Source organism: Natator depressus, chromosome 3 (assembly GCF_965152275.1).
Source record: "Natator depressus isolate rNatDep1 chromosome 3, rNatDep2.hap1, whole genome shotgun sequence".
NCBI lineage: Eukaryota > Metazoa > Chordata > Testudines > Cheloniidae > Natator > Natator depressus.
The window spans coordinates 109,737,764-109,762,219 of NC_134236.1; the positions used below are offsets into that span (position 1 = coordinate 109,737,764).

Here is a 24,456-nt window from a genome sequence, read left to right on the forward strand (position 1 = left end):
CTGAAGCATAGATATTCAGTATACACTGGGAATTTCTTGGATAATAGTGGAATTACAATACAGTATGTATGCAAACATTTGTTCATTTAGTAAAGCAGAATGCAAGCAGCAAAATGTGTTTCTGTATACATGCAAGTTATTTTTTATTACTGATCTATCGGGGTCACATATAATAGACAACAAACAAAAAACTGAAACAAGTTATCAAACTATACATATAGAGGTGTGTTATATAGTACATAATTATATTTTAATATAAATAATACATTGCATTTCTATAATGCCTGTAATTTGAGATCTGAGGATATCCAAGTGCTTCAAAATATGAATAATCATAAAACTGTAGGGATGTAGTTTAGTAGTATTATCTCTGTTTTAGAGGTAGGGATACTGGGGCACAGAGAGATTAAGTAACTTGCCCAAGGTCACATAAGAAATCTATGGCAGACTCAGGAATAAAAGTCAGTTCTTCTGTTATGATTGTTGTTATTTATATTGCAGTAGTGTGTAGGGGCCCAATCATAGATCAGGGTGCTAGGCCTTACACTATTAACAAAACTCTGTACCGTACAAACTCAGAACAAAAAGACTGACTCCCTGTTCTGAGAGACTATTTTTCCTAAATTACCTTCTGCCTCTGAGTCTTGTGCGTTAACTGTAAGACTAATACAGTATTTCTTTGACATGCAAGTTCTGAGCCTTCACTGTCTGAGATTTTATTAACATCACTGATAAAGATGATACAATCAGTGCTCTCAATTTCTGCACTATTCCCTGCTGTGTCCAGTGATCTTCCAGTATTGTGGACAGACTGGTTTTAATAATTTAAGGGGTGTGTGTGTGTGTGTGTGCGTATGTGTGTGTGTGTACGTGCATGCATGTGTCTTGTTGTTTGATCTGCCTAACAAATGTTTCACATGCAAGAAAACATTGTGTCTCACTTCATTGTCTAGGGATGGAGGGTCTAAGAGACTTTGCTACATTGGGGCCAATAGACACATTCACTGTGGTGACAAAGTACCTAACTTGTCTTTCTGGCCTGAAATCTACCACTGTTATTCAGTGTTTTTGCTGTTGGCAATGAATACCAAGTCTCTACCAGGGTAAGTATGAATATATCCCACTTCTCAGTGTCGACTGGCATTTATATCATAATTTTTAAATTATTTTTATTACATTAGTATCTAAAGGCCCCAAATCAGGACTCCCTTGTACTAGATGCTCAACAAACATAGTAAGACACAGTCCTTGTCTTATACATTTTAAACAGGCAAGATAGTCAAGGGAGATGCTATATAAATACTTTGATTAATAATGTCACAACCGGTGTGCCTTCATGTTCTGTCAATACCCCATGAGCTGAGGTTCTCAATTTATGGTATAATGTCATTATATATGGAAGTAATGTTATAATGGTGTGAGACACAAAACAATCTGAGACTTTAACTGTTCTGCAAATATGTGAGACATGCCCAGGAGAATTAGCCCCCTGTCTGGAAATTTTCAGGACAGCAAGCTCCTGCTCTTGATACACAAATCTGCATGAGTTTAATTGTTCTGTCATTTTTTAAAATCACTCAACATACAACTTTAAAATTAACTGTAAATGTGATTGTGCTCACAATAGCAAATCATATTAAAGTGAACTCAGGGCATTGTTTTTGTTGCAGTTGTTAACATCCCTTCACATTATTTACAAACTCATTACACTTGAAGCTAGGATGCAGTAAATTATATATTTATAGCATCTCCCTTGCATTTTATTTTGCCCCTCAGTAGTGTTATTCCACAAAACAAATGTCCAATGCAAACTCCTCCAGTCTCCTCTCCTGCTATTCCTCGCAGAGAGTTATTTGTTAAATTTCAAGAGAAAAGGAATCCACAGGAAGATCTTGAGGTGGAAGAATGAGGTAGATAGAGAATTGATATATATTTAGCAAAGGATAATGAAAAGTGTCAGAAAATATATAGCGGAGGAGAAAACCCCTAGGCTGGAAAATTGTTGAACAGGTAGACTACAGATAGGGCAACCTTTTTAAAGCTAGACACATCTGGTGTGTCCACAAAGTCTTGCATTTCTACACTACCTGTCAGTTGCATGTACAAACTGGCAAAATTGTGTGCACCATTATCTCATTTGTGGCACCTTAGAGACTAACCAATTTATCTGAGCATAAGCTTTCGTGAGCTACAGCTCACATCATCGGATGCATACTGTAGAAAGTGTAGAAGATCTTTTTATACACACAAAGCATGAAAAAATACCTCCCCCCATCCCACTCTCCTGCTGGTAATAGCTTATCTAAAGTGATCACTCTCCTTACAATGTGTATGATGATCAAGTTGGGCCATTTCCAGCACAAATCCAGGTATGTAGATTGTAATGGATTTTTTACCTTCAGTCCTTTTGGTACCTTGCTGCAAACTGAAGTTCTAAACAAAGGACTGAATGACCCATCCAAGCTGTGGACATACTCCAGAGACTTGATTTGAACCTGCAGTTTATTCTATCACTGCAACAAGCCTGAACCAAGAACTTTGCCATTACTACTAACACGGCTGTTACTCTGAAACCTGTCATTATGCAAGGCACTGCATTTAGCCGTATGTAGTGGAAATCTATCAACTGCATGAAAAAACTTGTACAGATACAGACAGACATCATCTTCCTTTCCAAATGCAAGCAGATGGACATCGTACCAAAAGGACTGAAGGTAAAAAATCCATTACAATCTACATACCACACAGACTATGCTGACAGCTTGTGCCACACACTCTCAAAGAAACTGCGGAACCACCTGATCAACATCCTCTACAGCAAACAGGGAAAGATAAAGAATGAGCTCTCAAAAATGGATACTCTCATAAAAAACCAACCTTCCACACAAACTTCCTCGTGGCTGGACTTTACTAAAACTAGACAAGCCATTTACAACACACACTTTGCTTCTCTACAAAAGAAAAAGGACACTAAACTTTCTAAACTACTACATGCCACAAGGGGCCACAGCAATGGTTCCCTCAACCCACCCAGCAATATTGTTAACCTATCCAACTATACTCTTAGCCCAGCAGAAGCAGCTGTCCTATCTCGGGGCCTCTCCTTCTGCCCCTCCACCCCCACGAACATGATACAGTTCTGTGGTGACCTAGAATCCTATTTTCGACATCTCCGACTCAAGGAATATTTCCAACATACCTCTGAACTGCATACTAACCCACAGAGGCCTCCCGACCAACATTACAAAAAGAAGGATTCTAGGTGGACTCCTCCTGAAGGTCGAGACAGCAGACTGGACTTCTACATAGAGTGCTTCCGCCGACGTGCACGGGCTGAAATTGTGGAAAAGCAGCATCACTTGCCCCATAACCTCAGCCGTGCGGAACACAATGCCATCCACAGCCTCAGAAACAACTCTGACATCATAATCAAAAAGGCTGACAAAGGAGGTGCTGTTGTCATCATGAATAGGTCGGAATATGAACAAGAGGCTGCTCGGCAGCTCTCCAACACCACTTTCTACAAGCCATTACCCTCTGATCCCACTGAGAGTTACCAAAAGAAACTACAGAATTTGCTCAAGAAACTCCCTGAAAAAGCACAAGATGAAATCCGCACAGACACACCCCTGGAACCCCCACCTGGGATATTCTATCTACTACCCAAGATCCATAAACCTGGAAATCCTGGGCGCCCCATCATCTCAGGCATTGGCACCCTGACAGCAGGATTGTCTGGCTATGTAGACTCCCTCCTCAGGCCCTACGCTACCAGCACTCCCAGCTACCTTTGAGACACCACTGACTTCCTGAGGAAACTACAGTCCATCGGTGATCTTCCTGATAACACCATCCTGGCCACTATGGATGTAGAAGCCCTCTACACCAACATTCCACACAAAGATGGACTACAAGCCGTCAAGAACACTATCCCCGATAATGTCACGGCTAACCTGGTGGCTGAACTTTGTGACTTTGTCCTTACCCATAACTATTTTACATTTGGGGACAATGTATACCTTCAAATCAGCGGCACTGCTATGGGTACCCGCAACATTTTTATGGCTGACTTAAAACAACTCTTCCTCAGCTTTCGTCCCCTAACGCCCCTACTCTACTTGCGCTATATTGATGACATCTTCATCATCTGGACCCATGGAAAAGAAGCCCTTGAGGAATTCCACCATGATTTCAACAATTTCCATCCCACCATCAACCTCAGCCTGGTCCAGTCCACACAAGAGATCCACTTCCTGGACACTACAGTGCTAATAAACGATGGTCACATAAACACCACCCTATACTGGAAACCTACTGACCGCTATTCCTACCTACATGCCTCCAGCTTTCACCCTGACCACACCACACGATCCATCGTCTACAGCCAAGCTTTGCGATACAACCGCATTTGCTCCAACCCCTCAGACAGAGACAAACACCTTCAAGATCTCTATCAAGCATTCTTACAACTACAATACCCACCTGCGGAAGTGAAGAAACAGATTGATAGAGCCAGAAGAGTTCCCAGAAGTCACCTACTACAGGCCAGGCCCAACAAAGAAAATAACAGAACGCCACTAGCCGTCACCTTCAGCCCCCAACTAAAACCCCTCCAACGCATTATTAAGGATCTATCCTAAGGACCTATCCTGAAGGATGACCTAACACTCTCACAAATCTTGGGAGACAGGCCAGTCCTTGCCTACAGACAGCCCCCCAACCTGAAGCAAATACTCACCAGCAACCACATACCACACAACAGAACCACTAACCCAGGAACCTATCCTTGCAACAAAGCCCGTTGCCAACTGTGCCCACATATCTATTCAGGGGACACCATCATAGGGCCTAATCACATCAGCCACACTATCAGAGGCTCGTTCACCTGCACATCCACCAATGTGATATATGCCATCATGTGCCAGCAATGCTCCTCTGCCACGTACATTGGTCAAACTGGACAGTCTCTACGTAAAAGAATAAATGGACACAAATCAGATGTCAAGAATTATAACATTCATAAACCAGTCGGAGAACACTTCAATCTCTCTGGTCATGCGATTACAGACATGAAAATTGCGATATTACAACAAAAAAACTTCAAATCCAGACTCCAGCGAGAGACTGCTGAATTGGAATTCATTTGCAAATTGGATACAATTAACTTAGGTTACCTTGCATAATGATTTAGCCACTCCCAGTCTCTATTCAAGCCTATTTCCCATTGTTTTTTCCTACCCCCGCCCCCCCCAGACGTTCTTGTTAAACCCTGGATTTGTGCTGGAAATGGCCCACCTTCATTATCATACACATTGTAAGGAGAGTGATCACTTTAGATAAGCTATTACCAACAGGAGAGTGGGTTTGTGTGTGTGTGTGTGTGTGTGTGTGTGGGGGGGGGGGAACCTGGATTTGTGCTGGAAATGGCCCAACTTGATTATCATACACATTGTAAGGAGAGTGATCACTTTAGATAAGCTATTACCAGCAGGAGAGTGGGGTGGGAGGAGGTATTTTTTCATGCTTTGTGTGTATAAAAAGATCTTCTACACTTTCCACAGTATGCATCCGATGGGAAGTGAGCTGTAGCTCACGAAAGCTTATGCTCAAATAAATTGGTTAGTCTCTAAGGTGCCACAAGTACTCCTTTTCTTTTTGCGAATACAGACTAACAGGGCTGTTACTCTGAAACCTGTCATTATCTCATTTGTACATGCAAATGTGTGGTTTGGATGGGTGTCTCTGAATATGCAGGTTTCAGAGTAGCAGCCGTGTTAGTCTGTATCCGCAAAAAGAAAAGGAGGACTTGTGTCACCTTAGAGACTAACCAATTTATTTGAGCATAAGCTTTCGAGAGCTACAGCTCACTTCATTGGATGCAGTTGCTCGAGCTCATTCCTTGAGTGCAGGGTCCTTTCCCTGCCTTCCTCTTCCTTCAAGTAACTCAGTCCCAGCCTGCTAGGGAACAACTTGGAGCTGGGCTGGGACAATGTGGAGGTTGGAAAGGTCTCCCTGAACCACCCACAGAGCACAGCCTTCCCTGCTAGCAAACACGGCCTCTCACCTTCACCCACTCTGCAGGGGGAGAGCGACCGCCCCAAAAAGAAGGGCAACCAGAGGCTGGGCTGGGGAGCTGGGTCTGGAGTCCCATGCCGAGGATCTCCGAGGGCTGATTGACAGGGCAGGCGGTCACATGACGCTGCCACGCCACTTTCCCATCGCCAGCGTGCGGCAGCCGCCGCCACTGCTCTAGCCGGAGGGCGGGGAGAGGGGAGCTGGGAACAAACAAAGTTCCAGGCGCAGCAGCAGCTGGGAGCACTCACAGCCCGGGCGCTGCCTGTCCCGCCAGCTCTTGCTCGCTTGGTCGGAGGGAAGCAGGCGCGCGCGGTTAGCGCCAGCCCTGGCCGGAGCCTCAGCCCCGTCCTGTCTCACCTACAAACAAAGGGGAAATCCTGGGGGCCAAAGCAGGAGGAGCAGCTTGTACAAAAAGTTGCTGAGAGCCCGTCTGCAAAGGGGGCAGCTGGAGCCGCTGCCTACTGCCGAGGGACGCGGCGAGAGGGCGGAGGAGGGGGTTCGGGGGTGGGAAGGTTAAGCAGGAATTCTTCAGCTGGAACAGCTTTTTTTATTTTTTGGTTGTTTTGTTTTGCACCCGCTGCCGCTTGTCCCGGCCCCGGCGGTGGGAAGCCCGGCTGGGCGAAGGGGAGAGGAGCTGCAGCCCGGGGCGCTTCACGCCGAGCCCGAGCTCTCTGGCCCCGGGCGTGGGGTGCAGCGGGGGCTGGGCGCGGCGTGCCGGAGGTGAGTGAGTAAGCGCTAGCCCGGGGGCGGGACGCCGGCGCCTCGGCGAGGAAGGGGATGGGGGTGTTGTGCCCAGCTCCGGAGGGGTCCTGGCCGAGCACTCCCCCTGCGGGACTTGATTCCTCTCTCCCGGCGTGGGGAGCCGACAGCCGCCCAGCCCCGGGTGCGCGGGTGGAGAGAGCCCCCGGCACGAATGGGGGGGGGGGGTAACGACGGCCAGACCCTTCCGAAGGGAGCCAGGGCTCAGACCCTGCGTGTGGGGCCGCGGGTGGCTCGCTCGGAGCTGCAGGTGCCTTTCCCACCCCTCGCAGCGGGGCTGGGGCGCGCGTGGGAAGAGCAATGCCCGTAACATGGTGCCCGCTGCTGGTAACGGCCTGTGGGGTTGGCAGCAGGTCCCGAGGGAGGGCCAGGGCGACGCCTGGACCCAAGGGGGTTTGGCCCCTCGCGGCTCAGGGGCCTTGCGGGCTGTGGCCGCCCTAGCGCCGCCCGTGGGGGAAGATACAGATTGGGACCGTAGGTGTAAAGGTTGCTCCGGGTCACTCGGGGGCGGGGAGGGGGCAGGTGGTCGTGTGCCAGCCGAATCCCACTTGCAGCCCGCATTGTTGTTGCTCCAGTGATCTGACCTCTTGGTTGGTCACTTTCCTCTCCTCCCGCCCGATGTGTTACAATTGTTTCTCAGCACATAGCATCTTGAGGCTACTTCTTTCTCTCTTCTCCCCCCGCTCTCCCTTTCTGCAGGTGTCATTTAGATGAAAACAGGTTTGTGTGTGTGTGTGTCGGGGGTGGGGAAAGAGATGTGACTTAAGAAGAAAAAATCACGCTCTTCTTTCATGTTATGTGGCTAAGCTCCGTAGGAGACAAGTAACTGACCCCCCTATATAACTTGGTGAGGAATATTTATATAAAGTTTGGGAACCTATCCAGGCTCTGGGGTAGAGGGCAAACTGCTTCCTTTATAATTTGCGCACCCGTAAGGGTTAATCCAGCCCGTCTGAGTTTGTTTCTGTTCTGTGGAGCGTGACTAGCAAGTGGTGAGGGTAATGTTCTTAATAGTGGTTTGATTAGTGTTGCATTGGAAGAAATGTGGAACTGATTTCCAAATACCTAAGATTTTAAAAGTTAGGTATACAATGTTGATAGTCCAATTGTGACAAGCTTCATAATTCTTGATCTTTGCCCCAAAGTCTGTCTGTCTGATGTCCCAAGTAAATTTAAAGTGTGATGACTTCACTTTCCTTTCACTTGTATGTTTTGCACTTCCCAGTAGACTAACATTAAGCAGTTTCCTTGCTGTGTTTTTTCTTTCCGATTTGTACTCGGAGTAGAAAACAAATTTGAATCTTTATGTTAAAATGCTCTTTAATTGGAAGAGGAACAGAACTTTTTAATGACAGTGATATTTATAACATTTGATATACACTGAAAACATGTATGAATGTCAAGCATATACCATTGTTCACATGTATAGACTTTAATAATAATTTCTGTTTTAATATATGGAATGATCAATTTTTAACTACTTTTTTCCTTCTATATTTTAGGTATTGATGGTAAACCAGTCCTGTACATAGAAACTGTTTTTGGAAGGGTTTAGATTATACCAGCGAAGAATTTCAAGGCTGTACAAGGATGGCCAAGGTTTCGGATCAAGAGGAAGGACCTGGTGGAGGACACAATGAATTCAGTGATATTATTAAGTCCAGATCTGGTAGGTTGCAGAAAAACAAAATTGTATATCTCTTTCTTTATAGATCATTGATTATGAAAATGCATCACATAATGTGAGACAAACTGTGTTTAATTGACAAGTTCCTAGTCTCTGTTTGCCAGAAGCTGGGAACTGGCCACTGGGGATGGATCACTTGGTGATTACCTGTTCTGTTCATTCCCTGTGGGGCACCAGGCATTAGCCACTGTCGGAAGACAGGATACTGGGCTAGATGGAGCTTTGGTCTGACCCAGTAAGGCCTGTTCTTATGTTCTTAAGTTCCTGCGACTTTTTTTGTCTTTCTGTATGTTTGTGTAGCGTCTAGCACACGGAGGCCCTGATTCTAACTGGGGTTTATTGATACAACTGAAATGTGCGTATGTGTGTGTATGTATAAAAATAATTGGATATCTCTACATCGGTAACCAAATCTTTTTATTTAAACTCCACCTCCTGCATTATAATTACCTCAGGTTTTGTAAATAAGTGTGCTTATGCAACCAAGTTTTGGCGGCTGCTTCTGTGTTTATTTCAAGCTGGGGAGAATGGCTATTGCAGGGTTGCAACACTGTAAGGTGCTTTACATGTTTAATAGTATGCTGTAAAAATTAATCTACTTTTTTGATCTGCTGCTGTTGTCTCACTTTAGCACCACAGGTGTGTCTTGCACCAAAACCATTTGTGTCAAAGGAACAGTTTCTGGCTAATGTTCTTTTCAGAACTATTTTTAAATGTTCTGCTTGTGGGTCCTTTTGTAGTTCCTATCACTTTTGTATGTGAGTGCTTCACAGACATTAATGAAGTTATTCTTAAAATATGTTTATGAAGTAGGGAACTATTATTACCCTGTTCTACAGTTTGGTGGCACAGAAAGGTGAAATGACTTGCTTAAGGGCACCCAGGAAATCTTTTTGCAGAAACAAAAACTGAACACGCTCCGATCCCTAATTCAGTGTTTTATCCTAAAGACTATCTGTTCTCTCCTAAAGGCAGACTATTTGATATCCACAATGTAACAAACTGGAACTTTTCCAGTTATTTATGAATAGTAACAAAATGGCTTCGTAATTACAAAATATATTTGTGTCCTAGTGCAAATGCAGATAGATCAGACTCAAAATTATGTATATGCAATTAGTATAATCAGGTTATTTATGTATCTATCAAATTAAGTAGGATATAAATTTGGGACCAGATCCAAAGCCCATTGAAATCAATGGCAATCTTTCAATTGATTTCAGATGTCTTTGCATCAGGCCTTTGGTGAATACAGCTTAGTTTTAGGAATCTCCACTTTTTTTTTCTTCGTAGTGCACAAGTTCAGAGTGTGGAAAACTTTTCTTAACTTCTGGAAGTGCAGTTTGTGAAGCAATATTTGTGGTTTCATTCATATATTTTCTAAATTCTGCGCTATATTTGACCTGGTTGGAAATGTCTACTATAAGCCAAGGACTCTGGGTTGGTGAGCACCTGGTTTTTTGTGTGTGTTTTGTGTAGCTCACGAAAGCTTATGCTCAAATAAATTTGTTAGTCTCTACGGTGCCACAAGTCCTCCTTTTCTTTTAACAAATATTGTAATTTTCGCAGGCATTTTGCGGAATCATTGCTGTATTTCATGAGTCCTCTGTATAAATAGAATGTGCTGTAATTTCCGTTCTGATATGGACCTACACCTATCTACAGTAGTCCTTTTTACTTCTCTCATCTCATACATTAATTATATATTTAAGATCTGTTTATACTAAAATCAGAAATGACTTAATTCAACTTTAGCCTAAACGGAAAATGGGATTTTTTTTTTTTTTTTAAATCCTGTTTTCAGAACCCCTAAGGACTAAATTTGGCTCTCAGGTATGCAGCATGCATCGCTACACATTTTTAAAGTTAATTATTACACTACATAGCTGAGATCTGAACCAGCCCCTCTAACTAAGCCTGTAGGAGGGATTTTTTTTTTTTAATGAAAGGGACATAATCTATCCAAGTATAGACAGCAACAAAGTAAAGACTAATTGCCAGGTTTAAAATATATATTTTGCATACTTTTCCCCTCCTCTTACCCCACTGAAAAAAGAAAAATGCCAAATTAAAGCTATATTCATGTTGGCACTTTAATGGGAAACAACCCAGTGTTCCATTTATCATTTGTATTTTCAGTTTGGGTTGCTGCTCATGATAGAGATACAAATGGTCAAAGTCCAACAAAAATAGTACTGTAAAATAATGCACTTCTCATAAAATGCTCCCTAATTATTTGTAACAGCTGACTTCACAAATATATTTTTGGGAGGATATGGGATGGGACAAGATAGAGATTAGAGATGTAAGTATGCATGCACAACTTTTCATTAATAGTGGAAGCAAGAAAACAGCTGCTTGTCAGAATTTTCTTTAAGTCAATTTAAAATTTCAGAATATTTGTTTAAAATGTCTCATTACTGTAGTGCAGATTTTTTTTTTTTAATAGGGATTTTAAAAAAGCAGCTAATTTGAGTCCTCTGTGGGAGGGTAATATATAGTGCCACTTATAAGTAGGATTGGCAGAATTCAATCTTTCTATTTTTTATAATTTTGACAAATATCAGTGTGTACTTTAAAGCATTTTTATCAATTTACATTTTCACTGTTGTGGAAAAGCATTGGGGGAATCACACAATGGGTAAGGGCCAGACAATAATAAATGACCATAGACCCTGAGATTCAAAAAGTTAAACTTTTTTCCAACTTTTCTCCCATTCATTGTTTTTGTTCTTTTTTCTAACTAAACAAAGCTGCCAGACGAGATGTTTAAGATGCCTGGATTATTTTAATAATTTAGGGAGCAAAATTTAGCAGTGAAATAGTAACTTGTGTTCAGTGGTAATGTCCAGTATTTCAAAAAGGGGGCAGCAAGGAAAGAATGCAGACCAACAAAAAGTTTTCACTGCCTGTGAGTGTATAATATAATCCTCAGAAAACAATCAAACCGAGTACATGACTAATCTTTGTAAGATTTGCTGCTTTAATTAGCTGGCTTTGGAAAATTCAAAAGCAGATAGTATGAATGCATAGAAAATTATAGAAATAGCTATTTGAGCTAAAATGGTGTTTACTCATGATAATTTATTAAAATATGTCAGGCCTTACAGATCTGCTAGGATATGTCTCATGTGTAGCAGTGCATTTGTCTTCTGTTATTTCTCAATATTACGGAACTAAAAATGAACTAGAACTTACTTTAAATATTCAATTTTAAAGAAAAACTTAGAAAAATAAGTGCACTATACAGTTGGAGGATGGGAAGAATGAATAATCTGTAGAAATAGCATATGATATATATTTGCCATAAAAGTACAAAAAACTAAGTACTAAAAAAATAAGTTGGAACAATTTAAAAACATCATTTACACAAAGAAAAAGAATCCTGGGTTACACAGTTTCATAACCAATTTGCAGGGGGATGGATCTTTTTATATGCCTACCTTTTAAAAATAAACCTTAGTGTCTGCGAAACTGTATCATAAGAATATTTGGAAAAATATTAATGTTTATAGAAAAGTTTTTAGTTCAAGATCTAGTTCTGTCATTCAAAGATTAAATTCATTGTGCATGGGAATTCTTGTACGGTCAGATTGTGAAGGTGGTACATCATATTTTTGGATTAGTAAGACCTACCCAGTACATAAATAGCTCTAAACACATTACTGAATGCATTATCAATACTGTCTTGTTCAGCGTTCAGTAAGAAAGCATATTCTAAGACAGTAATACAAAGGTCACAGAAGTGCAAGTCATAAATGCTTGAGAATACCCTAGTTTGTTTGACTAATCATAAACACATTTGGTTTCATTCAGTAACCTTTCTTGTAAAGCGTAGTACTAAAGAAGAGTCTTGTGAGGGTGTGTTTTTTTTTTTTAAAGTATGTCTGATTAGGATTTATTAGTTATAATCAAATTTTGGGAGAGACTCTACATAGACTAGACAAATATAGGCACATACTCTGATTAGGTAGTGTATTATAGCTGTTTTGCATAATGGATTTTATTTTATCTTTTTAAATCTATTGTATGTTTAGAATAACATATGATTGTGACCAAAACTATATTGTGTAATAACTATTTTAACCCTGGCAATTACATGGAAGCCAACCCAAGGTTTGCAGAAGAACTGTATTTACTGTTAACCTCTCTTCTTAGGGTACATCTACAGTATGAAATTATTCTATTGGAATTTTTGGAAGCGATTTTTATACATTCGGTCTTTGTGTGTCCCCACTAAGCGCATGAATTGGGCGGCGTGCATCCACAGTACTGAGGCTAGCATCGAATGTTCGAGCGGTGCACTGTGGGTAGCTAATCTGCAGTCCCTGCCACCCATTGGAATTCTGGGATAAGCTCCCAGTGCATGATGGGGCAAAAACAGTCTCGCGGGTGTTTCTGGGTGTGTGTCAGTCGCTCCTCCCTCTGTGAAAGCTATGGCAGACCATCATTTCGCGCCTTTTTGGCATGCAGATGCCATACTGCTTTCAGCAGACGCTGCAGTACGGTGCACTGCTGCTCTCCTGCTACTATGAATCCACCTCGCATTTCCTCTTGTCTTCCTATGTAATCTCTATAATATCTACTTTCTTTTCCTTGTCAACTGCTTCTGCTGCCAACTCTGCTCGGCCATTGTGAACCAAGCAGCACAGTTTCTGCTGCCAGCTCTGCTCTCCCACTCTTGCTGCGCTACTGAGCCTCTCCATGTTGTCTGCCCTGGGCTCCTGCCTCCTTGAAAGCTACAGAAGACAACCATTTCCCACCTTTGTTCGACTATTGTGAACTGAACAGCACCTCTTCCGCTGCCACTCTGCTCTTGTACGTTTCGCGCCCTTTTTCTAGGATTACCTTGCAGGCACCATAGCGCGGCAAGCATGGAGCCCGCTCAGGTCTCGGCTGCAGTTTTCACCATTGTAAATACCTCGCGCGTTAACCAGCAGTACCTGCAAAACCAGGTGAGGAAGCGATGACAGCGCGATTCCGATACTGATGAGGACAAGGACACAGACGTTCCTAGAAGCACGGCATGTGGTGATTGAGAGATCATGGTGGCGTTGAGCCAGGTTCATGCTGTGGAATGCTGATTCTGGGCCCGGGAAACCAGCACAGACTGGTGGGACCACATAGTGTTGCAGATATGGGATGATTCCCAGTGGCTGCGAAACTTTCATGGAACTTTGTGACTTGCTGTCACCTTCCCTGAAGCACAAAGACACCAAAATGAGAGCAGCCCTCACAGTTGAGAAGCGAGTGGCCATAGCCCTGTGGAAGCTTGCAACGCCCAACAGCTACCAGTCAGTCGCGAATCAGTTTGGAGTAGGCAAATCTACTGTGGGGGCTGCTGTGCTGCAAGTAGCCCATGCAATCAATGACCAGCTGCTATAAAGGGTAGTGACTATGGGAAATGTGCAGACCACTGTGGATGGCTTTAATGCGCTGGGGTTCCCTAACTGTGGTGGGGCTATAGGGATATGCGTTCTGTCTATCTTGGCCCTGGCACACCGGTGCCATTTGTATAGTGGGGGTGCTGAGCATAACATAAACTGCAATGGGTACTCTTCCATGATGCTGCAAGCACTGGTGGATCACAAGGGACCTTTCACCGACATCAACGTGGGATGGCCGGGAAAGGTGCATGACACTCGCATCGTCAGGAACTCTGGTCTGTTTGAACAGCTGCAGGAAGGGACTTATTTCCCAGACCATAAAATTACTGTTGGGGATGTTGAAATGCCTATAGTAATCCTCGGGGACCCAGCCTACCCCTTAATACCATGGCTCATGAAGCTGTACACAGGCACTGTGGACAGTAGTAAGGAGGAACTACAGGCTGAGCAAGTGCAGAATGGTAGTAGAATGTGTGTTTGGACATTTGAAAGCGCGCTGACGCAGTTTACTGACTCGGTTAGATCTCAGTACAACCAATATTCCAGTTGTAATTGCTGCTTGTTGTATGCTCCACAATATCTGTGAGAGTAAAGGGGAGACGTTTATGGTGGGATGGGAGGTTGAGGCAACTCGACTGGCAGCCAATTTCGCACAGCCAGACAACAGAGCCATTAGAAGAGCGCAGCAGGGTGCACTGTGCATCAGAGAAGCTTTGAAAGCCAGTTTCATGACTGGCCAGGGTATGGTGTGACAGTTGTTTGTTTCTCTTGAAATTATCCGCTGTGTGTGTGTGTGTGTGTAAAATATATAATGTCACAATGGTTTAAAAACAGTTCTTTATTATTTGTTGTACAACACATTGTACACACTTTATTACTTGTTAACACTTTATTATTTAAAGTGTAAACACTTTATTATTTGTTGTACAACACATTGAGAGAAATGAGAAGGTAGACCGGGGAAGCGGGGGGAGATTCGGTTAGGGGGGTTGAGGGGGAGGGAAGGACAAGTCCGGAAACCAAATCAAAATGTAGGATATGTCAGCCTTCTGGTGCTTGTGCAATCCTCTGGGATTAAGTGTGTGGGTCCCCATAGCCTTCTTTCCCACCCCCGTGTTCTTGAACGTCTGGGTGAGGACGCTGTGGAAGTTGGGGAGGAGGGAGGGCAGTTATACAGGGGTTGCAGCGGCAGTCCGTGGTCTTGCTGCCTTTCCTTCATTGGATCCACCATACAGCAGAGCATGTCAGTTTGCTCCCCCATGAGCTTGAGCATAGCATCTTGCCTGCTCTCATCGTGCGCGTCCCTCCTCTCTTCGTGTTCATTGAACGCTTTACGGGACTCCGCAGTTGTTTGCCTCCACACATTCAGCTGGACCCTATCATTGCTGGAGGACTGCATGAGCTCAGCAAACATGTCGTCCCGAGTTCGTTTTTTCCGCCTTCTAATCTGGACCAGCCTCTGGGACGGAGTAGATAGGGGCGTTGAAACATTTGCACCTGTGGGAGGAGGAAAAGGGAGGGTAGTATTTTAAAAGATACATTTTGGAGAACAAAGAGGACACTTTCTCAGTGAAACAGGCAATTCATAGAACGTGTGCTGGGTACTTTCTGTACAAGGTCCCATTTTGCCTCTTATACTGAAGTGCCTGCCCCTTTGGTGTGAGTAAGCCATCACGCGCGGCTGGGCAACAGAATTCAGCTTGCAAGCAACCATGGTAAGCCCTAGGGGCATGCGGGGTTTTGCTGCTTCCGCATTCATTTCAATGCTTTCAAACGGCTGCACCCCCTTTCCTATAGCAAGCAATGCCTGGTGGGCTTGCCATATAAAAAGAGGGCCTGCAGGCTCTCTGGGATGATTGCTTCACACAACCCCTGCACCCACCGTGTGGCTCTGATGAGGCTCTGAGCAGGGATGAGCCCTTTAAACTAAACGTGAACAGCGCAGCACAGCTGGGTTTCCCCACACCCACACTGCATGGCTCCGACCAGGCTCTCTCTCACCAGAAGTGCCTTCTCCAGGGTCATGGTCCGGGAGCCTGCCTTGGGAGTGGGGGGAGGCTATTGGCTCCAGTGTTAAGAATAGTTCCTGGTTAGGGGGGAAAACGCATTCCCCACTTGCCACCTGTGCACTGTCGTCCTCTTCGTCCTCCAATAACTCATCCTCCTCGCTCCGTGCAACTCCCCCGTTGCAGGTGTCCACAGACAGTGGTGGGGTAGTGGTGTCGTAACCCACTATTATTGCATGCAGCTCACGGTAGAAGCTGTACGTATGGGGCTGTGACCCAGAGCGCCTGTTCGCCTCCCTGGCTTTTTGGTACACTTGCCTGAGCTCCTTGACTTTTGTACGACACTGCTCTGTGCCCCTGGAGTAGCCTCTTTCCATCATGGCCCTGAAGACTTTAGTGTACGTATTTGCGTGTGTGGGTGGTTTTTTGGAATGTAGTTCTGCTATAACCGATTCGTCTCCCCAACACGCAATGAGATCCAGTACCTCCTGTTTGGACCATGCTGGCGCTCGTCTGCGAATCCGGGACTGTGTGGTCTCTTGTGATGGTGGACTCTGTATGGTCGCCTGTGCTGATGAGCTCGCCACGTGACCAAACAGGAAATGAAATTCAAAAGTTACCGGGGCTTTTACTGCCTACCTGGCTAGTGCATTGGAGTTGACAGTGTTGTCCAGAGCAGTCACAAATGAGCATTCTGGGATAGCTCCCGGAGGCCAATAACGTCAAATTGCATCCACAGTACCTGTAATCCGGAACTGCGATCTTGATTTTTACCACTACTCCACTTGCTGAGGTGGAGTACAGAAAATGGATTAAAGAGCCCTTTAAATCGAAAAACTGTTTGGTTGTGTGGACGGAATCAGTTTTATATCGAATTAACTTGGCTAATTCAGAAATAACTGCGTACTGTAGACCAGTCCTTAGTGTGCAAATATTAGTTGTGTGTGTGTGTGTGTGTGTGTGTGTTTTTTTTTTTTCCTTGAAAAATGATAGCATATCTGTCAATTGAATGGTTATATTGTGTTTTTAAGTAAAATATTTACCATCTTATGTAGGGTATCCCAGGCATCTGGAGACATTAAATGGGCATAGCTCAAACTTTACGTATGTCTGTATTATTCCTTAAAACAAAAATCATTTTAATGGATATGTTTTCCATAACATAAACAATTTTTATATGTAATCTAGAATGTAGCATGGTTTTTTTTTTTTTTTTTTTTTTTTATTTAAAGAAGATCCTTTTGGAGAAATCGGTGCTTTTGTGTTTGGTTTTCAAACAGAAGCTTTCAAGAAGGAATGCAGGGGATGCTTGCTTTATTGTGTGTGTGTGTGTGTGGGGCGGGAACAGTGCTGTAATCGGTGAGTTTTTTTTTTTTTTTAAAGAACAGATTTTTTCTGTGATTAATTATGAAACACTGAGGAAAAACCCGCACCTGAAATCTGTCATGATAGTTTGAACAGTAATGTGTATATAATTAAACAGTAAGACAGACAGGCAAAACATTTCTGGAATATTAATGAGTGCCTCAGGTGCATTTTAAGGTACAAGAGTAGATTGGTAGGAGCTTAATTCTCCTGATCTAGCTTTCATTTTTAATTGTGGTTGATAGGGTCTTGGAAGAACTGATCTAAAAATTGTACTTTTATTTTGAGAGCTCTTTGGTGAGGATCACTTTTGGGAGTTGACGCTGTTGTTTGAAGAGAAGTATGACTGCTTCGTGAGGATATTTAGATGGTCAACAGCTGTTTTGCTAAGAGATCTCCCTGCCCTGGGACATGCTTTGAGAAGGAGACATGTTCATTCCATAGTTCTTGGATGTTGGCCCATAAAACAGTGACTGTTGAATATATTGTGTGCAACGCATGTCCTAATTCTATATCTAGATATCTGTCTTTTTTTTTTTTTAAAGTGCAAAAATTGCCAGGTGAAGCAGCTATTGACTGACTGGTGATGTAGAGGAAACCAGCTGGTTATGGTATCACTTTGAGCATTTGCACATATGTGCCACTGTAGCAATCAGAAACTTGTTAAACATTAATAAAAGAATTTGAACTAGAAGGGATTGGCCTGAATCCGAAGGTGACTGAAGTCAACAGACTCCCATTGATTTCAAATGGGCTTTGGATGAGGCCTTTTCTCACTGGGGCTTCTGATTGCTTAAATTTTTTTGGTGGTTTAAATTCAAACTGTGGGTCTATAGCAAATTAATGGGGCCTTGTGAATTTGAAAATCGCATCAGAAAATTTTGCAGGCATTACTATTTCAGTAACCCCTGAGATTGCTAAAACTTAAAAGTTAGCAGATGTTTCTCTTTTTTTGTGTACGTATTCACTTTGTGTATAGTTATTTAGCTAGGGAGAAAATGGCTAACTGAAACAGACCTTATAAACATAAACAGGGAAGCAGCAATACTTTTGTTATTTTAAAGGAATTTTCAAATGGTGCTTGATCAGAAACCTGGAACTTTTTAAAAATTGGTCCATTAGGGTTGATCAATGTCCCTTAAATGCTGCTGTTACCTTATCTCTACCCCCCAAGGACTCTGCAAGGCTATTTCTTCCCTTTCAGTACAATATCCGATTGTTGCACAACAGAATTTTTACTGTCGTTCCTCATTTTTAAAAATAGACATTTGAGTCTTGTTATAGGATTGGGTTCTACCAGTGTGTTTTTGGCCAAAATCTCCTTACCCCTTGTCCTTATGCAGAAGATGATTTCCACCCTCTACTGTAGAGGGGGTGTATTTCAGTTGTTTCGTATATGTATATGAATCTTTCAGGTTGAAAGATACTATATAAATGGCAAAATATTGCATTTAGCCTTTGTTGTATGGAACAACCTGTTTTGGTAGCTATCATGACCTGTCACTAATATCTCATAGTTTTGTTACTCCCCTGTATCAGTCTGTTGTGATTTGCCTTATATTTAGATTGTCCCTTCCCCAAGGAGCTTACAATCTTTTTGTTCTGTGTGTTGTACAGAAATCTGGTTTGATTTCACCTCTCTGAGCAGAATTTCCTACTTCCAAACCTGACCTGATTGCCTGGCTGAAATGAGTGGAAGGGTCGTGGGTACTGGATATCCTGGGCTCTGAGGAGTTGTGGTCTATGACTGGCATTATGGTAATACAAATAAATAGCGGTCAGTGCATTAACAAATTGCACTCCCATGCAGGAGTGCTTTGATGGAGAGACAAAAACCAAACAAGCCTCACTGTATATTGCACTAGAATTGCAACCACTGAGAAGTTTTGAGGTGGGGACAGGGAGGGTCCCTCTTCCTCAAATTCTTAACCTATTTTTGGTTCCCATCAATATGATTGCAGGTCTCATGTATTTTCACATCTCCTTCTGCTTTTAATGGCTGCAGTGTCTTTACCACTGTTTTTGCGAGCCGTGAATCTTCATATCTAGCGTCTTTATTTCCTGCAATCGTATAAGTAATAGATTTTAAGCAAACATATTTCCCGTATTTATGACAGACCGATTCAAAGGAAAGTGAAAACACAACAAGTATAGGTAACATGCCTGGACAGACCACTGACATTCTTTGTCAACCCTACCCCCCTAACTAACACACTCTCTTTCTTTTGGGGAAGATTTTAGCATTCACAAGTTTGAGAGCGGGGTGGGGATGAGTCTAATCAAATGTGGAAACATATTAATTCTCTCTATCCTATATATAATGTTCTTAAAGATTGTGGTACTGTACTTAGTATATACTAAAGCCATTTAGCAAGGCTTAGCTATGTCACTACTGGCATCTTTCATAAAATTACTTACCTTTCCTCTCACTGAAAACTCCTCCTAGTAGAGCAAACACTCTTGATTATACCAGGCACAATGTGTCGCACGTCTATGAAAAGGGAAGAGCAAGGCAATGTTTTAACTAACACTTCTGGTTTTGGAGGACTGGCAAAGAGTCTGGGAAAATTATAATTCAGTGTGTTTGGGGGGTGGGGAACAGAGGGAGAACAAATTGACTGTGACCATCTTTCTATCCTCCAGCTGATACAGATGCTCTGCTGTGAAATATCTGTAGATGTATATATTATGCATGTTCTGAATACGTTATTCTGCCTTCATTGTGATGGAGAGTAACCCTCCCTTGATGGAAATTCAAAAGTCCGAAGAGAGCAGCTGTTCCTCCTCCTGCATACTGAAATGCTCCTAGCTTGGTGTAGGGGAGAGTTGCACTTACTGCAGCTGGCATAAAACAACAATCTAAACTATGACTAAGGTGTGTTTTTTTTTTTTTTTTTTTTTTTGGCAGCCTGGGGCTGTGGTTTCCATTGGTGGACTTATGTTGATGAAAGGATAACTTAATGGTCAGCGCATATCAGGAGTCTGGTTTTCTCTATTAAATTTCTGGAATTAAGAATGGACACACAATGAACTAGAATTTCAGAAAGTGATTATTTTATTCAAAGTGAAGGGAGGGAATTTTAAAAGTAACTGCAAAAGTTACTGGGCAGATAAATAAATAAACCTCTGTGGGGACTAGAGAGAAAATTGTGTGGAATCATTTCCATTAGCCAAGACCATGGGATTATTCAAGAAACTGCAGATTTATAAATGCCAGCAGCTACCAAATGCAGTGTAGTTGTAGTTGTGTTGGTCCCAGGATATTAAAGAGACGGGTGGGTGAGGTAATATCTTTTATTGGACTAACTTCTGTTGGGGAGAGAGAGACAAGCTTTCAGACTTACACAGAGCTCTTCTTAGGCCTGGAAAACGTACTGTCACAGCTCAATACAAGGCGGAACAGCTGTAGAGGCAGTGGAAACTCTGAATGGAGACAGAATAAAGGAACACTTAGAAGACACTTTGCAGGGGAAGGTATAACACGATCTGATGGCTGAAAGTTGCACCTAGACACATTCAGACTCAAAATAAGAGGTCAATTTTTGACAGTGTGAATAATGAACCATTGGAACAATTTATGAAGGGTCATGGCGGATTCTTCATTACTTACAATTTTTAAATAGAGAGGCAGTTTTTTGAAAAGATCTGCTCTAGGAATTATTTTGGGGAAGACTAGATCATGATGGTCCTTTCTGGCCTTGGAATCTGTGAATGTGAAAACTGCGATTTGTTTAGGACATGTCTGAGTTATTTTTAAGGGACGGTCAAGAAATCTGATACAGTGATTGGATAAAGTAATGAGAAAATTGACCTGAGGAAGTCATGCATAACTGACTTGGACTTGAGGAAGGCTTATACAGAAGCTTAGCTAATGTTTGGGGGGTGGGGGAGGAAACAAACCAAGCCAAAATGAGGAAATGCCAAACAGATTACGCAAAGCAATAAAGTATGGGCAGAGGAGAGGGTCAGTTACCTTGTGCATCTGCTGGGCTTGGCAGAATGAGGGGGCTGCTGGGGAGCTGATTACTGTCCCCAGGGGTGCCCCCTCCCCTCCCAGGTTAGAGAAGCTAAAGGGCTCCAGTTGAACTCTGGTCCCTCCTGCAGCACATCTCTCCCCACTCCTGAGATAGAGGCTGCAAAGTAGAAGGTGTCAGAGCCAGTTCTGTGCTTGTGGGGCCTCTCACATGCTGGAGAAGAGGTGTGGATATCCTCAGCTGACTACGGGCAATTTCTGCTCCCTTTTCCTTGCCTGTGCAATACAAAGGGAACAGAGAAGGTTTGAGAATCTAACTCACTGTACCTAGAAAAGGATATTCCAAAACTGGAAATCATGACAGAAGACTATCTACAGAAAGTGTACTGTAGCTGCAGTTTCCTCTAGTGTCCAGAAATCCTATTAGTGTGAGGTTCAGAGTACTCCTGCACAATATACTCCTCGTTTCTGATTTGGCTGAACAATTTTGAATGTGGGCCTCAGTAGCATAAGAGGGGCTGTTAAGTAAAAGGGCATCACATGGACTAGAGTAGTGATAGCATTAAAAAGTATTCACTGTACAGTCTAGAAAAAGCTTTACACCTCTACCCCCTTATTATTAATTATTATTTATTAGGATTTTAAAATATAAATCCTTCCTTAAAACTCCCTTTCAGTTATGCGTACAAAAAAACTTGATAACGGCAAGGCTGCTGATGTGCTGAGATCACTGTTTGTTATGCTGACCAGTATTGTCTCATTGTTTCCTTGTACTCCCCTTATCTGTTTGTCCATCTCTTGTCTTATGCTCAATCTCTGCTCCCAAAACCATATAGTCTATCTTTTTTGTTCTGTGTTGTTCAGTGCTTGGTACAATGAGGTCCTGGTTCATGACTCTGGCTCCGAACCACTACAGTAATATTCTTGCTAACTAACACCTTCATCCCATTTAGCACATTTGCCTGATTTCAGAGGTTCTGCCGACTCCTGTATCTATGACTTCATAGATTGGAGCAGGTGCTGAGCACCTCTGAAAATTAAGCAATATACCTATTGTGCTTTAGGTTTTTCTTTCACGTTTGAGAGGGTTGAAATTTGTCTTGTTACCTGAGGAAGAGCTGTGGGAAAACTGCTGATTGGCATGCATATTGTGCTGATAGAATGTGGCATATTTATGCGGACAAAGTAGTGCCTTGTATATTTAAAATTTTTTGGGTACTTGTGAGGTGAAAGAAATTGTGACTGAGTAATACATGTGGATTGGTATTTAGGATGTATATAGTTGAAGAAAATACTTTTTCCATGGGCTATTGAGAAGGAACATGTGACAATTTGGTCTAATCACTCAGAAGTTATGGCCTGTGTTGTGCAGGAAGTTAGAGAAGGTAGTCCAAGTGGTTCCTTCTGGCCTTAAAAATTTGCTAGTGATACAAAACCTGGTGGAGGTGGAACAAAGTAATTCAGTTAAGAAGGATGTGGAATTGGACAGGCATACATACAGTTAAGGGCAGATGCTGGCTTATGCAGTTAGCTTGGGAGAAATGTGAGGTTTTGAGTCTTGGAACAAAATACTTTGAAAAATTTTCACAATCCGTTTAACAAATAGGTTTTGTTAATTTCTCTGTACTGGCTTGTTTTGTTTTAAATCAAATGTATGTGTGGTTCCCTCCTCCACCCCATTTGAAGTGTCAAGGGAGGGAATTAGAAGGAATATGCCCCTCAAATATTATGTCACAAATTACTGAGAAGGAAAAAGTGGTGTCCCGGATAAAATACTAAATATTTTGGATGGTATTTAATAGGAAGAAAATGAAAAGAGAACAATTTTGGAAGCACAAAGGAAAGTACTGCTTAGATGAATTTATTTGAGCAGTTAGAGAAGTGCATATTGGGAGTAGCATGCACATCTCTGGTCTCTGACAGCTTTTACATAGCTATGTTTTAGTTTAATGTAAAATGAGTCTGGGTGAAATGGTATTTAAATGCCACAACAGGTCCACCCTTTTTCTTAATTTCTTCTGAGACATCTATCTGATATAACCTGGCATTGAGCAACAACTAGGGTTAGCATAAATCACTCGCAAAGGGAGCCCCAACTCTCTGTCTTGACTTTTCAGAAATATGTGCTGCTGCTCTTTTCCTCTCAGGACTCCATGGGAACAGATTTCAGTAGTGGGGGAAGGCCCTTTGCTGGGAAAAGGCTGTCCTGAAGAGATGGAACTTGCAGTTAACTCTGAAAACTGTCTGGGTTTGTCTGGTGGCTTCTGGGACGGTATTACATGTTCAGATTTCTCTGCTTTGACTGTTGCACCTGTGCTCAGGAATTTTTATATGGGGCTTAGCTATAGTGTTCTTTTAGAGTGTCCCCAACTTGTTTGATTGGGGATTGATAAGTGGTCTCTTCAGACTTGTATACGTGAACATTTAGGGTACACTACATCTTATATTGGCATAATTTGTGTTGCTCAGGGGTGTGAATAAATCACCCCCTCCCCCTCCCTGGCATAAGTTATACTCACATAGCACTGTCCACACTGGCATTTATGTTGGGGGAATAGTTAAATAAACACTCTAGTTTAGCCATGCCTTTAATCCATGGCAAACTGCGATGTGTCTGCTGAGGACTGTCTGTGTGAACCCTGCTAATGCACATTAACAGTTTGTTAATGTGCTTTGCTCTAGTTTTTATTTCAAGGAGGACTAGATCAAAGCACATTAACAAACTGTTAATGCACGTTAGCAGGGTCAACTTGGACGGTCGGTCCCCAGCAAGCTAGTGTGGGGTAAATTTTCACCCCAACTTTCCAGGAACTAAATACTCATGTAGACAAGTCCTCATATAGCCTGGTTGTAGCCCATTCAAAGCATTGTAGATTAGTAGTAAAACTTTAAATTTAATCGGTGAATGAATCAGGAGTCACAGAGCACAGGAGTGATGGTGTTCTCTTTGGCCTTTGATGCTCAATAAATCAGCTACTGAGTGATGTGAGAGTCTGTCTTCAGTCCTGGATAGAAGGAATTGCAGCTGTCTAGCCTGGTCGGTAATGGAGGCTAGACTATCACAGTGCCAAGGACCTCATTGGAGAAGAAGGGATGTGCTCTCTGGGCTCATGAAGATAGTAGGAAAATGTTCCATTCTGCTACTGTTTTTGTGTCCAGGAGCAGTGAGGAATCCAGCAGGATGCCAAGACTGCTTACATTTCT

At 42.7% G+C, this 24,456-nt stretch overlaps 1 protein-coding gene across 1 annotated transcript in view; it reads left to right on the forward strand.

The window, feature by feature from the left end:
* The first annotated feature begins 6,597 nt into the window (after positions 1–6,597).
* The window catches only part of UTRN (utrophin), a 594,030-nt gene continuing 576,171 nt past the window's right edge, over positions 6,598–24,456 (forward strand). The window contains exons 1-2 of the mRNA XM_074948548.1: positions 6,598–6,795; positions 8,337–8,503. Of these exons, the coding sequence (XP_074804649.1) occupies positions 8,425–8,503 (79 nt within the window). The 5' untranslated portion in view covers positions 6,598–6,795; positions 8,337–8,424. The remainder of the gene's footprint in view (positions 6,796–8,336; positions 8,504–24,456) is intronic.